This window comes from Lingula anatina, chromosome 7 (assembly GCF_051362555.1).
Source record: "Lingula anatina isolate TDL-2025a chromosome 7, LinAna3.0, whole genome shotgun sequence".
Taxonomy (NCBI): Eukaryota; Metazoa; Brachiopoda; class Lingulata; order Lingulida; family Lingulidae; genus Lingula; species Lingula anatina.
In genome coordinates, this window is record NC_141773.1 from 5,862,933 (window position 1) to 5,878,203 (window position 15,271).

The following is a 15,271-nucleotide window of genomic DNA, read 5'->3' on the forward strand; positions in this document are numbered from 1 at the left end:
TTTACCCAGAATTTAATCTTATAGCAGTTATCAATAATCACATAGCATTTCTCGATTCTCTTTATTACAAACCTTGTACAACTTGCAATAGTATGTTTGAACATAAAATAAAAGGTCAAGACATGGAAAATATAACTTTTAAAATTTATTTTCTTAATTATATTATACATGTCACGCTGAAATAAAATCACCAATTTATAGTCTTTCTGAAACAGTTATTAATTTAAGATATTACTGTTCATAATTATCTCCTTGGAAGAGATGAGCACTACCTGTCACAACTTGAAACTCATAATACAGTGCAGTCATTTCTTTATGAATCCCTTCCGCATCAAAGAAACTTGCTACTGTGCGGCCATTTTTTAAGCTTTCACACTCCACAAACATACAACAGAGAAGCCTCTACTTTTAAAGGCTTATCACTCAGAATACTCTTTCACAAAATCTTTGAAGTTGCAACAAGTTCCATGCACAAGTCTCAGGCAAAACTGCCATTTTTTTCTGACAACTACTGCATATTTACAATGTTTTCAAGAGTTTTCTTGCATTGTTTGAATTAATTGAAATTTGTGTGTCACAGTAACAATAATTTTAACTTATCGAAAGTCTCTTCTTTTCTTGATGTGTAAAGAATTCTAACTAGCATTTTATATTTACTGGACAGCAAAGCTTGTGAAGGTACAGGCAAAATACCAATTTCATGTCTATTAAGCTCAGTGGCTGCTGATACGTCAGATACGATATTCAAAAAGAACAAAACTGTTACTCAATTGGCAAAATCCATTACGCACAGGGGTGAACCGTGACCCTTTTTACTATCTGCATAAGAAAATTAGATCAAAAATGCTGTTGTCTCTGAAAGTTGTTTGTACTGCTCCCTATCATAACATTACTTACAATGAGTGATATAAAACAATAAAACACTAAAACTGAGAAGAAAAATTTGCTTATAGTTCGCATCCTTAGGTACCCAATTATTTTAGGGAAAAACACCATTATGTTCTAATAGGTCCTTAGCAGAGATAAGAATATCAACATATATTTCAGGAGAAAATCTTGGATACAAGTAAAGGCTAATATACTGGAGATGATCCAGGCCATTATACACCATAGTTGGTGCTCAAGCTGACTCAGGTTAGTGAAATCTGTACATAGACTCTTCCTTATGAATCTATTTAAAATGTTGACAATTCCTGAAATAGAACTGCTCAGCAATTGTACAAAGTGCAAGGGTGATGGATTAAAACATGGACATTGAGGTGTTATGTAACCTGAGTAAGGTCTCACATAAAAGATGACAAAGTTAACTGCAGGTTCACATCGTAATATATACCTTATCATATACTTATATTTCTTGAATATAATACATTTTGATAGGCGAAATAACTTATTATTAAAGAAGTTAGAATGAAATTATACTTTCATATGTTTACTGCTCACTGTCTTTAATCAAAATTATCTTCGATCACTTATCATATTCTTCTTTTTCCTAAAAAATGTTAGTAAGTAACAAGAAAAAGATAGTTTGGAAATTTTTGAAAAGGTAACATTCATGTCAAAAATTTCTTTCTTGTGAGTAATTAAAAGCGATATATCCTAAAAAATGAATTACTGGAATTAATGATGTTTGACATTGGTTGTAATCACTACATTCTGGGGTACAATCCAATCTGATGTTTGATATACAAGTAGAAAATTTCAACCCAAAACCTATAACCAGGGATGAAAATTTCACTTGGTGAAAAGTCGGAAAAATAGCATTGGCTCCAGGGGGCTGCCTGGGCCAATGATAATTTTGGCTCCCAAAAAGTTGGAAATCTGCCGGAAAAATCTCATCCCTGTATAACAAAGACAACAATCAAAGCCTGCATCAGCAACCCACATGTCTACGCACAAAAGCATGAATTACATCTAAAATATTTAAAATATGCTGCAAATCAATATGAAACAAGTTGACACATATACAAATATAACAGTAATAACAAGTCAATTAAACCAAAAATATCAATTTTCCATCATGACATCATCTCTTAGAAAATGAAGGTAACTCAGATTCAACAAAATAACATAAATCAACAACATTCATACTTTTTAATACCATATATACAAAACAAAATGATGAAAGTCCAAAAAAATGAAGAAAAAAAAAAGGGAATTTCACAATAGAATCAGCACTGAAGTCTCTGTTAGATATTCCTAAATGGACAGAAATCCAAATCCATTATGGAAAGACAAGTGATAAGATCTAGTTGCCCTAGAAAGAAGAGTTATGCAAACTCATACTCTTGTTCGTCAAAATGAGACTGTACATGCCTCTCAAATTCGGTCTGGGCTGTCCCGACACTGAAGCTTTTGTGGCACATGGGGCATTCTGGGCCTGTATGTTCCCTGTCGATGTGTTCAGATATTTTCGCCTCGGCGTCATCTCCCTGGAACTGCTTGTTGCACATGGGGCACTGTGGCAATGGCATTCCAACTGCATCTTCAAACCTACCAAAAATGTGGTCATAATTTCATTAGTTTTTCTCATTTATCATTTAAGGTTTAGTTTTTTAAAAATTCAAGCAAAACTTTTTTCTAGACAAATTCTATTTATAAATTATTTTACTCTGATTTTAAAATATACCATGAATACAATTGAGAAGTTGCAAAATTAAAACCAGTCCTCCTATCTCTCCTCCCAGAACTCCACCAAAAAAAAAAAAAATAAATAAAAATAAAAAATAAATAAATATAGAAAAAAAAAAATAATAATAATATCAAGTTACTTTGCCTGGCAATTTAAAGCACAAATTCAACCAAACCCATCACCAACTGAAGCAATGACATTGAACATAAAAAGTTTACTTTTCTTCCTCTCCGTCTGGTGTGTCAGCCTCCTCTGCCGTTTGATCCTTCTTGCTGGGCTCCTCAGCAGGGGGCGCCACCAGGTCCTGTTCTGTAGGAAAGTCGTCGCCCTCTGTTGTGGAACTTGATGAGGAATTTTCTGCAATATAAATATACACTGTAATTACCATCAGTGCAACTGTCAAAAACGTAATGTGTTCAGCAAGTCAGAACAGGACATAAGGACAGCCATAACATACTTCAGTCTTCATCACCTTCTGCTGTTACAGTAATACCACAATTTTTTTTGGGCACCACAGCTCTGCTAGCACATTTTGACCTAGTTCTTAAAACCATGAACCATCAACGGTAACTTGTGACAGCTTAGAATCCTGCCTTAGCTTTACTCACCACTGCTACTCTCTTTTTTGTGAACGGCCATGACGGCAGCCATCTTGGCCGAGGGCAGAATTTCCGGTTTCATGGGCGGGTCCAAAAGGGTGCTCTCTGCAGCTAATAAAGGATTGCCCATGGCAGGGTGCCTTATCTCTGGCGAAAGGGCTGGAGGGAGAACGGGTGCGTAGGGGTTTCCGTACTCCATTATCACAGGTGGCGTTGCTGGGCTGGGCAAGCCATCTGGTGGCAAAGCGTAACTGGCGGTCTTGTTGCCCCTTTCTGCAGCCAGCAACCCACTTAGACGAGTTATTTCCAGTTTTTGTTTATTGCACACTTCCTGGAATGACATTATTGACAATAAATTAGATTCCTTTCATGCAAGGAGTTTCTTCTCATTTTTTTTGTCAATGCACTTGTTAGCAAGTACCACAAAAAAAGAAAAAGCCCTACTTCTGAATGGCCAGATAACATAGAAAGAACACTGTGTTTTCCTCCTCAACTCACCGCCAACTTCTTTTCATTTCCAGCGCTATCTTTTTCCAGGGCTTCAATTTTGCCGTTCAAATCAGAAATCAGTGCCGTTTTCTTTTGAAGCTCCTCCTCATAGTGCTTACGCAGGAAGTCATTTTTCTCTCTCTCATCCAAGAATCTGGCAAATAAAAGAATAAATCTTTATACTTTGGCAAATTAACACTAATTTATGATGACTACTTAAAACACTTATTAATTAAGAGCCTGGGTTATCACTGCTTCTGGCATCATTTTGCTCACTGACAAAAATTTATAATGATTTTCATATAATTGTATTATACATTTTACATTCACATTTTATGACCTTATTCTACAGTTTGCCTTATGTGGACCCATTCACAGAGAAGATTAAGTACTAAGTAAGTATTACTTAAAGTAAGCAAGTATTCTACATTGTGACTTTATTTTATACATGACACCAACCAAACCCTCAAAATGTTATGTAATAATATATATCTCAAAGTTATGTTCCCTACTTCTGTTTGTACATCTTTTTTTTCATGGTCCTCTTTTCCAATTCTTGTCCCAAATCTTCAAACTGAGCCTGCAGTTCTTCAATGGACAAGCTACTGGTAGGTATACTGGTGACCACTTCAAAGTCTCCACCTTGGTCTGCTCTGGTCTCTGCTGCTGCTGCTGAAGATATGAGATTTTTATCTTTATTAAAAATCCTACATGTTTCTTTCCAATAACAATTAAAATTTCAGTATTATAGCTTTTGAAAAATTCTGATGGGAGTTTCTGTAGTCTGGGGCTAGTTTCACAAAAAAGCCAAAACCTGAAAAAATTGGTCTAAACTTTGAGACAAAAATTTAAGTCTACTTTAACCCCTAGGATTAATTAGTAGTCCAGTAGATGAAATATTTAAATGCAAAATGGCTAACTATTCACACCAACACTTCATTCAACTGGACCAGAATAGATATTTTATATTCAATTGAAGTACGTTCTACTGGTCCTTCAAGACAAAAATATAGGTCTAAAGTTTACACCAATTTTTGAGCTAAAGGTCTTTTTCTTCTTCCAGTGAGATCATTTAGTCTAGTCCAGTGTAGCAAGTGAGGTCAATATGTGAACACAACCACTGATAGCTTACATGGTGAAGCGGCATCTATCTCTGTTGCTTTCAGTTGCTGTGCGACCTCTGTCAGCACCTCTTCCACCAGTGGTGCCTTCTTCTCCACTTTTGGTTCTTTTGCTGAAAGACAATCACACACAGTTGTACATATATATCTGTGTATCCCACTGACTCAACACACACAAGTCTACTAATTTTTGTTTTTAGAAAAGTACTAAGTTACATAAGGCATTCAGTACTTTTTTATCTGGGCCTCAGATCAGACCATTTCCTACAATGGCATATTTTCCCCAATCTACAGGCCCTTCAAGACAAAAGATCAAATAGACTTCTAGCTCATAAATCCTGTGACCAGTAAACTGACTACATCAACACAATGTGACTACTGTAACACAAGCACCAAATTTACAACCATATGACATTGGGAAAAGTGGCAACAACACGGACTGTTTAGAATTAGAACAACAAAACTGGGCTGAATACGCAACGTTTTTGGGGAAAAAAAGGTGCACAAAACCCACCAGCGAGTTTCTTGGTTGCTTTTTGGTACTGGATGTGGAGTGCCTTGTATTCGTCTGCCCCCATCTTAAGCCTGGCCTTCAGGTCATCCACCTCTCTCCTCAGGTCCTGCTCCTGCTGCTTCCACTGCTCCTGGTATTATATCAAATAAAAGAGATGAGCTTAATGAAGAGCTATTAAGGCTGAAAAAGTTTACAACTTTGTCCCCCATCCCCACCTTTCTCACTTCTTATTCCTCTGTCTCTCAGAAATATCACTAACCACAAACATTAGAAGCAATATTTGGTTCAACAATTTTTCAATATGCAGGCAACAAGTTATTTTTTAAAATACATCATAATAGGATTCTGAAACAAATTTCCCTGATGTGTGAAAAACCCCATAAATACACATCAAATGCCATCAAAGATATGTGGACATTTCAAGAATCATCTTTCAGGTGTTAGCATAAGCTTACAAATAAAGTAAGCAAAATATAACTTACTGTCTGACTTCAAACCAAGTGCAGTAAGGATACAAAACAATCACAACTTCAAAATCATTAAGAAACATTATAAACAAAACATACGTACCTGGCGTCTTGTTAGGTTCTCCTTCTCTATACGAGCCAGGTCATATTTGTTTTTGTATCTCTTATATCTGTCCTTCAGGTCATTCAAGACAGGCTGCAGAGCAAACGCGGCTCCCGCGGCATCGTTCTGCATCTGGACCTCCTCAGATTGGAGACGTGCCTTCAGGGCCAGGATCTGTTCATCTTGGTCTTGAGCCTTGGTGTCAGCCTTTTCCTTCTCCTGGAGAGATACAGTCTTGTTAGGGCAGAAGAAATCAGCAAAGTGGAGAGTTGCACCATAATATTTGATAAGAGACTTGGAACTCCCAATACATCTAAATTTAACTTGAATTTTATTTTTGTTTCTTTTTTTTCTATTTTTGCATTTTCATCTTTATCAAATAATAAATCTGAACATCCATTATCAACAAAAATTTAACTAAAAGTGAGCCCAGGTAAAACATATTCAGGGATCTTTTTTTTACTTTTAAATGATAAAAATAAGACTAATACAAATGGTTCTATTTGACACCCTACCTCCAGGATCTTTTAACAAACTCACCTTCTTAATCATCTCCAAAGCATTCTCCCTTTCTTCCACCCCCCTCCTTGAAGCCTCCAGCTCTTCCTTGAACCGCTTCTCCTCCCTGGCCAGCTTGTCCTTATAGCTGTGGGACTCAGACTTGGCTTTCTAAAAAGACAAATACAAAGGAGATCATCTAAAGGGGGGAGGCGAGCAGGCAATGAATTGGCTAAAGGAACAAAAGAGGAAGAACTGCTACACCAGCAGAGTAAGATGTTCACAAACAGTACTGGAACACAAGTATCTACAGTTACTTTCACTTTCATCAATATCAATTACCTATAATATATACAAATTAGATACAAAAATAATTCATTAACCTCCAGATTGTTGGACATTTCCAAGAAAGCAGCTTTCAGTGTCTCAGTTTCATCACTCAGCATCTGTTTGCAGGCGGCGGCGGCCTGGAGTTTGTCCTCGGTGTTTTTCAATTTCTCTGCCAATGCAGCTGACTGCTCCTACAAGTAGGTTATTACCCTGTTTATTCCAAGTGAACATATGAATACGTAACAGCACAGTTATTGTCTCCATGGCAATAAAAGGAAAAAAAATCTCCCTTTTCATTGATGATTTGGTTAAAAAACTGGCAGATTGGAACTAGGATACCATCAAAATCTGCACATCTGCCCTTCTGTCTCACATTATGGAATTGAGAGACAGATATACCACCAAAACTACCATATATTCCAAAATTCAAACTAAACCTGAGTGTGTTCTTAATCGTAATTTTTCTCTCCTTCATTGTCAGACATCATACCTGGTCTGCGTCTCTGAGCTGTCTAAGCTGAGCCATGTCTCTCCTCTCCTTGTCCAGCGCCATCTTCATTTCTGAGACCTCTGCTCTACACTGGGTGAGGTCACCCTCATGGCTGGTGTTCTGCTTCTGCAGGTTCTCTATTTCCAGAGTGTGCGCTTTGATGGCAGACTCTGAGTTGGTGAAATGTTTCTGGAGAATAAAAAAATAAGATACACATCATCCAGGACCATCAGGCACCTGAATGGACAAATAAATTTTCTAGACATAGTTGTCTAACATTTTCTTCTCCCAACTGAAAAATTGTATTAATCAGTGGAATTGTGACAGAAATGTTCTCTGTCTGCATTGATAACTTCTAGCTCCCACAGAATAATAACTGTATTCTGGAATAATAATTGCTACTTAACCATCATTTTGTAATTTCTATCTGTAATAAGGCACTCTCATTTAGATGGGTTAATACCACAAATGATTGAAATAAAAATGTTAAAAACTGAAGTATTAGAATTGCACATCTTCCTACAGAAGCATGGATTGGCAGTGATTAACTTTTTAAGCATAAACCTTTTATGACTAGCACTTTCTTACGTAAAATAACAGAGATTTCAAAAATAAACCAGATATTATAATAGTACCTTGTACAATTCCTTCTCCTCATCCAGAGTCTTAACTTTACCACACAACTCGTCTTTCTCTCGGTTCACTTCCTGAAGTTCTTCCATCAGCCGAGTTATTTCTACCTCCTTGGATTCCAAAGTTTTACTCAACTCCTCTTTCTCCTAATGAATGAATAATCATTGAATGAATAATCATTTCATTTTCATTAAAAAAAATTCCAAGTCTGTGACTCAAATATCTATTTTAACAACAACTTCTTGCATTTTCTGTTCATCAATTGGAAGGAATTTCGTAAATCCTCCACAAACCAATAATACTTTTTATCATTTTCCCTTTAAAAATCATTTTCACGATCTGACTCACTTTCATCAGTTTCTCTATTCTTTCCTCCTGCTTGGCTGCCATGTCCTTGGCTTCAGCTTGTGTTGAAGAAAGCTCCTCTTGGACCTTACACAGTGACCTCTGCTGGCTGTCTAGTGATTCCTGTTTCTCCTTCACTTGTTTCTGGTACTCCACTAGTTTCTCTACAAGGCTCTCCCTGTCAGCATCAAGGGCCTCTTTGCTCTGAGGAGATCATTTGGGCAAAATTATTCAGTAATGTTTAAAATACAAAACTTGCAAGGTAGAAATATTAACAAGACTGTAAAAGAATATGATAACAACAAAGTTCAATACTACTATTATTACAACCATCATTACAATAGAAACTTGACTTGAGATAATGAAGACAAAGTTGGGAGAAACAACTTTTTAAATGCACCATCTTTATGGCAAATTGTGCAAAGTCAGAGAAACACAGAATTTGTGGGAATATTAAAATTATTTAGTATCATTATTACATTTTTCAAACTTTCCAAAAATCTACCCAGGACTTACCTTCAAGAGTTCCTGTTTCTCCATCTCAACCTGGGCGATCCTCTCCTCCAAGTGTTGTGCCCTATTGTTGATAATAATCAGGTCAATGTCCTCATCCTCTGCCTCCTCAAAGTCGTCAGCACGGGGGTTGCGGAACTGGAATGGTGTGCTGGCCCCGCGGACTTGCCCCCCACTGGCAATGTAGCAAAACTGGTAGAACTCGCCATCATCTTTTGGCAGGTTGTGAGCTGGAAAATAAATATGAAATTGGTGTGATGGATGCCAAACTGATTTTGATGCATAAAAATATTATAAAATGGATGCAAAATATTTATCAAGTTACCATATTTACCATATCATTTAAAATGCATAATCTATACCAACTTTTTAGCAAATAACCTACTAATTCTAAAACTGTATTAAAAATTCATACAGACATCACAAAAGCCATAAGCAACTAAAGAAAATGATTTGAATATTTATACATAACACTGTATTGAACAGGAGAATATCATTCACTAACTGGATTTTCAAGTCAACATTTGGGGATGACGTGTGAAAACAATTTTTGAAAATCAAAAAGTTATAATGATCTGATCAATCAGAAAATCAGTGTCTTACAAATAGAAACAACACTTTTCAAAACTAATAAATAAACTCTCAATCACCTTGGAAAAGTACACACGTTTCAATCTCCTGTTGTTCTTTATAATCAGCAGGGATGACGACCCACTCGTAACAAATGTTTTCAGAGGACTTCACCCAGCCCACTTTGAAAAGGCCGATCCAATCATGCTTGGTGGCTGTCAGTTGAGAAGTAATGGCAAACGTGACGCTAATGTGAGCATCTGCAGGGTAATAACGTGCAATATTGTGAAATATCACTTGTCCAAACTCGGTTTTGTTGTTGAAGCGTACCTCCCCTCCTGGCCCCATCTCGATGACCTCCATACTTGTTGTGTTGGCCTCGGCCATCTGAAGATAAAATAGATCCACAATTATTATTATTATTATTATTTTTTGTGACTCTTACTGACAAGCTTGTTCCAAATTGTAAATAGGAATACAATCTATGTCACAATATCTTCACTGTCTACTGCTTCTTTTTATGTACAGACACAGATGTGTCTGTACATATAGCCATCATCTGCGTCTGTCGTCGCCGTCGTGCACTTTTACCGATAACACGATAAGTGGAACACCGTTTTTGCTTTTGGCTTGAAACTTACAGAACTGGTGAATATTCCTAATACGCAGGTCAAGTTCGAAAATCAGCATGATCGGGTCATTTTTAGGGAAGTTACGCTGTTTTTTCACTTTTTTCAGCATAAATGCAGCACCGATAACACGATAAGTGGAAAACCATTTTACTTTTTGGCTTGAAACTTACAAAACTGATGAATATTCATAATCCGCAGGTCAAGTTCGAAAATCAGCATGATCGGGTCATTTTTAGGGAAGTTACGCTGTTTTGTCACTTTTCTCAGCATAAATGCAACACCGATAACACGATAAGTGAAATAACATTTTACCTTTTGGCTTGAAACTAACAGAACTGATGGATATTCATAATACGCAGGTCAAGTTCGAAAATCAGCATGATCGGGCCTTTATTTTAGAAGTTATGCTGTTTTTTCACATTTCCTTAGATTCAATTATTAGGCATGTTAACAGTCTAATTATTTAACTAATAAGATATGTAAAAGTGTTTGTTTGATATTTCCTGCATCTTTACAACATTGTTAATTGATTGTGTAAAAATGATGGTAAACTTGTTATCCTGTATTGTGTAATAAAGTGTCAAAAATGGTAATAAACTCATCATTGCAGTTTGTCAGATTCAATCATCCACTATGTTCAGAATCTCAGAATGGAGGAAATTGGACATTAAACACTATTCTATTGATATTTTTCCCATCTCATCAATTTTCTTAGTTGGTCATATAAAAATGGCAATAAACTGTTTATTTTGTTTTATGTTTAAAAAATGTTAAAAATGGAAATAAACCCATTTCAGAACAGTGCTGTCTTGTTTACATTCTGGCATTTTTAAGATGTGGCTTTGAAGTTTCATGAGCCTGCAGACCTTTGCTAATCACATTTTCTGAATATCCATGATACTAATATTTTATGATTAAAAATTGATGGTCATTATGCTGTTAAACATTATTTAATATTGCATCAAAATTTGAAGAAACCCCTATTTTGGGCACTGCTCCCATGATGACCATTTAAGAAAAACCATGTCACTTACTGTTTTCAAACTTACAGGAAAGAAACATGGGGCTAAAATACAGCTTCAGCAGGCAATGCAGTCTGTTTGGTAATTTTTTCTGGCAGTTAAACAGTTTTTTGTGAAAATTTAATTTTTCACATATTGGCATTTTCAAGGTGTGACTTTGAAGTTCCATGATCCTGAAGACCTTTGCTTGTCACGTTTTCTGAATATCCATGTTACTTATATTCTATAATTAAAAATTGATGGTCATTATGCTGTTAAGCATTATGTAATATTGCATCAAAATAGAAGAAAACACAATTTTTGGTGCTGCTGCTATGATGAGCGTTATGGGAAAACCGTGTTATGACTGTCAAACCTTTAAAAAAGAAACACAGGACTAAAATGCAGAATGAGTTGGAAAAGCAGTCTAATTGGCTTCTTTTTCTGGAAGTTATACATTTGAGTGAAATATTCATTATCTTTTTGGCATATTCATTGTGGGACTCGGAGCTCCCATGGACATGAAGCCGAATGGTAATCAAATTTTCTACATGTCCATGCTATTTATTGTCAATAATCAAAGATTGGTGATAATTATTCTATAATTTATTATGTAATGTTACATCAAAATTGACAACAATATTTTTGCATTGCTACTGCAAACATTATGAAAAGAAAACTGTGTTACTTATTATTATTTTTAACTTACAAGTATGATTTTTAGGATTGGCATACAGTTCAAATTAGAAAGCCAGGTCAATTGGGTTATCATTTATTATTGAATTTATGCAATTTTGTGTGAAATTTTCATTTATCTCATTCTGGCACTTTCTAAGTATAAACTTGAACTCTGATGGGCCTGAAGCCTTATGCTTTTACTTTCCTCGTTGTTACCTGTTGTGCATAATTAAAATTTGATGTTGACTGTGCAGTAAAACATAATGTATTATTGCATCAGAATTGGTAGTCTCCTATTTTGTGCATTATTGTTTTGCTCTTTTCTTAAGATGTGACTTATGGGCCTGAAAGACCTTTGAGAGGGTCAGTCGGTTAATATCCCTTGGGTATCACTTAGCTCATTTCTGAGTTATAAAGTCATTTGCCTAATTGATAGGCCATTAAAGGAGATTACATAAAGCACACTTGTTGATATTTCCTTGTAAACTCCCAAAAGTTAAGCTCTCTGCTAGATTAATAATAAGGAAGCAGTGATAATTATGCAGGTTAATTATGCAGTGATAATTATGCAGGTTATTATATATATATATATATATATATATATATATATATATATATATATATAATCAAAGATTAAAAGTTTGAATAGCAGCTTCATTGAAATTATATTTACCTCAGGCTCTGCCTAGGAGGTTATATTTTCACCCCTGTTTGTCTGTCATCAACTTAATTCAAAAAGTTATGGACCGATTTTGCTGAAATTTTCAGGAACTGTCAGAATTGGGCCAAAGAGGACAATGATTAGTTTTTAGTGGTGGTCTGGCTCAATAATCAATCAATAATCAACAATAATCAACAATTGCTGCCTTGGCAGAGGTCTGCACTCTCGGTGGTTTTCTAGTTTTGTTATGTTTTCCTTTACAATTTTTTCTTAAACACTTGCATTTGTGACTTTTAACTCTCATCCGCTCGAGGCTCTGCACATTTTCTGTATTTCCACATAAGCAATTGTATTATTTTTTATGTCTTTAAACATTATATAAAATTATTTTATGCACTGTCATCATTTTTCAAATATTGAGACTTTCATCATGTGACTATAGTCTCTCATGGTCCTGAAACTGTAATCTTATTGAAGGGGTGGATTGAGACCATCTTCTGGGTCTTCTTGAAGACAGGTTATTAAGTTTATATTGACTGGTATCTATTTTTTTCTGTTGGAAGACCATCAAAATGGAGGATGGATCAACATAGATACTTTGGAATACTGTCAAAAAATATCTCAGGGTCCGCTCCTGTTATTGACCATGTTACCTGTTGTGCATGATTAAAATTCAGTGTTGACTGACAGTGCTATTATAAGCATTATTTATTATTGCATCAAAATTGACAAAATGACCTTTTTTTGCATCTTTATTTTCTGTTTTTTGTCTGTACATTTGACAGCTTTGCTGCCTTGTTTAGAGTTTGGCTAAGCTTGTACACTTTTCAGATCATTTCATTCAGATTTCAGATTGTTAATTTATTCTGGTAGAAAAACTTCAATTTTAGTGTACAAGGTGGCAATTTGCACAATACTGTCTTCTTTCCTTTATTTTACATAATCTTCTTGAACAATATAAATAATGACAAAGATTCAGGAAAATAAAAGTCAAGTTTACAGCAAACTGATACCACATGAATCTAAATAAACGAGTGCTACGTCTTTGTTAAGTATTAGGAAAAATAACCCAGCAATGCCTCTTTCAAAATGTGTTAAATGTGTAACTGAATATTTCTAAGATCATCCAGGTTACATATCTATAACAGGAAAAAAGGTTATCAGTTAGCTCACCTTCCAATGTTTATCTTTACCGTCCAAAAAAGAGGTCATTTTAAATTGTTATCAGTATAAGTCAAACATGTTTATTGGGCTCTGCCAACTATCATAGCTCAGTTATCTAGCTTTGACTGACTACCGTTTGCCAACAGCAAAGATAAAATTTTACGTAAAAAATCCAATATGAAATGACTGATGTCACCTTTATCTTTAAATTAAATTTACTTTTATCCATCAACTAAAATTTTACTAGCTAACCTACTAGTATTTAAGATTTAATTTTCAAAGATTAATATTTTGGTTACTAGCTAAATCAAATACTAAGCAGGCTAGGCTGTATATATAAACAATACAAATATTGTAATTACTCACAAGCACAACACACCTTACTTTATTTCAATTTTTTCTTTGCCAAGTTTGTGTTACTCAAATTTTTTACAAAATGACAGGAAAAAATGTTAAATATATTTAAACAAAACAAAATTTTCTGAGTTTAAAAACAGTTATTACTTAAAAAAAATAAATAAATGAAAATATTATGAATCAAGTGTGTTCAAATTTACAGAATGTTTACCATATAACAGTCCCCAGTTCTCAGTTATGTACTGCAGAAAATCAATGCCAGCCAGCTGTTGCTTAATGAGTAGTCAGTAACAATATACAACAATACCTTGGTTAATTATCAGCAACATTAACCGTGAGATTTTTGGACTAGTACTTAAAAAACTCTGCTTGAAAGTTAATTCAATTTGATTATCATGTGGAATTTCCACATAATTATGTACTAGAAAGATTCAAACTCTTTGAATGCATATATATTTGAGTTTTTGCCATTTGACTCCATTGAAAACAAACATTATATATATATATATATTTCTTTTTCAGAACTAGTGAGCACATATCATGATATGCAATTTTCTATTTCTATTCCCAGAATGACCTGAAACATTCCCAAGTTAATCATTAATGAGACATCTAAATTTACTTGTAAACAAATGTCAACAATTTTGTGTTATAACAGCGCAAGCTGCATCTGATTCATTGAAATGACACTTAACCTCATAGTATGATGAAATAACTGGTCTCTTTTACACTGTTACTGATATAAAGATAACTTTTCGAGAACTGGGTTATTGCGAATTATCATCTGAGTCACTATCTGACACACATCCCAGTGACAGCTAGTCAGTGTTGTCGTTTTGAATTAATTTTCATTTTAAAAGAAAGTTCTGTTACAATTATTCTTATTTCTGAATAAAATACCCAAAAGAAATTTAAATCTAAATTGTCAAGAAATTTAAATCCTAAATAAAAATCTACTTTCGATATCAATCCATGGCCGATTTCTGAGATACTCAAGTTTATGGGCCAAGGGCAAGGTTGTCGTACAAAGGTTCACTAAAACATGTTAAACTTATCACAAATAAAACCATAATCTTAAACCTATTCTGGGAAATACTTTACGCTACCGATGTCTTGGTTTCTTGAGGTTCTGTGTTTTAAATAAATACTGAAATCTGCCCGACTTGTTTTGTTTACTTTTTAACTTCCAGGCCACTCAACGTCACAAAATGGTTGATCGCGGTGAAAAAAATTGCAGAAAATCTATATCTTTTGCATTTACGACAGTTGAAATCACACAGTCTAACTTACTTTAGTTTTCCTGATCACTTGTTTTATTGGTGACTGTCCTATTGGCTATGTTATAATGTTCAAAAACTAGTAGAATTGCGACTCGTCAGCAGGATGCAGAAAATATTACAGGCTTTATTTTGGTGCATGACGTCAACTATCTCGTTGAATCTCGTGCCTTGGTAAATGATTAAAAAAATAGTATGTA

The 15,271-nt window shown here is 34.8% G+C and overlaps 1 protein-coding gene across 4 annotated transcripts; it reads right to left on the bottom strand.

The window, feature by feature from the left end:
- Positions 1-132: 132 nt before the first annotated feature.
- LOC106175544 (uncharacterized) lies at positions 133-15,246 on the bottom strand. 4 transcript variants are annotated; one of them, XM_087016638.1, is made up of 16 exons: positions 15,085-15,246; positions 9,382-9,688; positions 8,735-8,961; positions 8,222-8,422; positions 7,876-8,019; positions 7,241-7,429; positions 6,804-6,941; positions 6,463-6,591; positions 5,923-6,141; positions 5,353-5,482; positions 4,850-4,951; positions 4,230-4,380; positions 3,727-3,871; positions 3,238-3,559; positions 2,848-2,986; positions 133-2,490 (listed from the first exon to the last, which is right to left on the bottom strand). In XM_087016638.1, the coding sequence occupies exons 2-16, from the start codon at positions 9,686-9,688 to the stop codon at positions 2,268-2,270; spliced, it is 2,766 nt and encodes a 921-aa protein (XP_086872764.1). In that variant the 5' UTR covers positions 15,085-15,246; the 3' UTR covers positions 133-2,267. The 4 variants fall into 4 exon arrangements, with proteins under 4 accessions (XP_086872764.1, XP_086872762.1, XP_086872761.1 ...); XM_087016636.1 differs by having other exon boundaries at positions 4,230-4,383; XM_087016635.1 differs by having other exon boundaries at positions 4,230-4,386.
- Positions 15,247-15,271: the final 25 nt, after the last annotated feature.

Coding starts and splice junctions, on each gene's coding strand:
- LOC106175544 (XM_087016634.1), bottom strand. CDS start 9,688: ATGGCCGAGGCCAACACAACAAGTATGGAGGTCATCGAGATGGGGCCA. Junction 6,942..7,240: donor AGCTCAGAGACGCAGACCAG/GTATGATGTCTG, acceptor ACCTACTTGTAG/GAGCAGTCAGCTGCATTGGC. Junction 3,872..4,229: donor AAAAAGATGTACAAACAGAA/GTAGGGAACATA, acceptor TTTATTTGCCAG/ATTCTTGGATGAGAGAGAGA.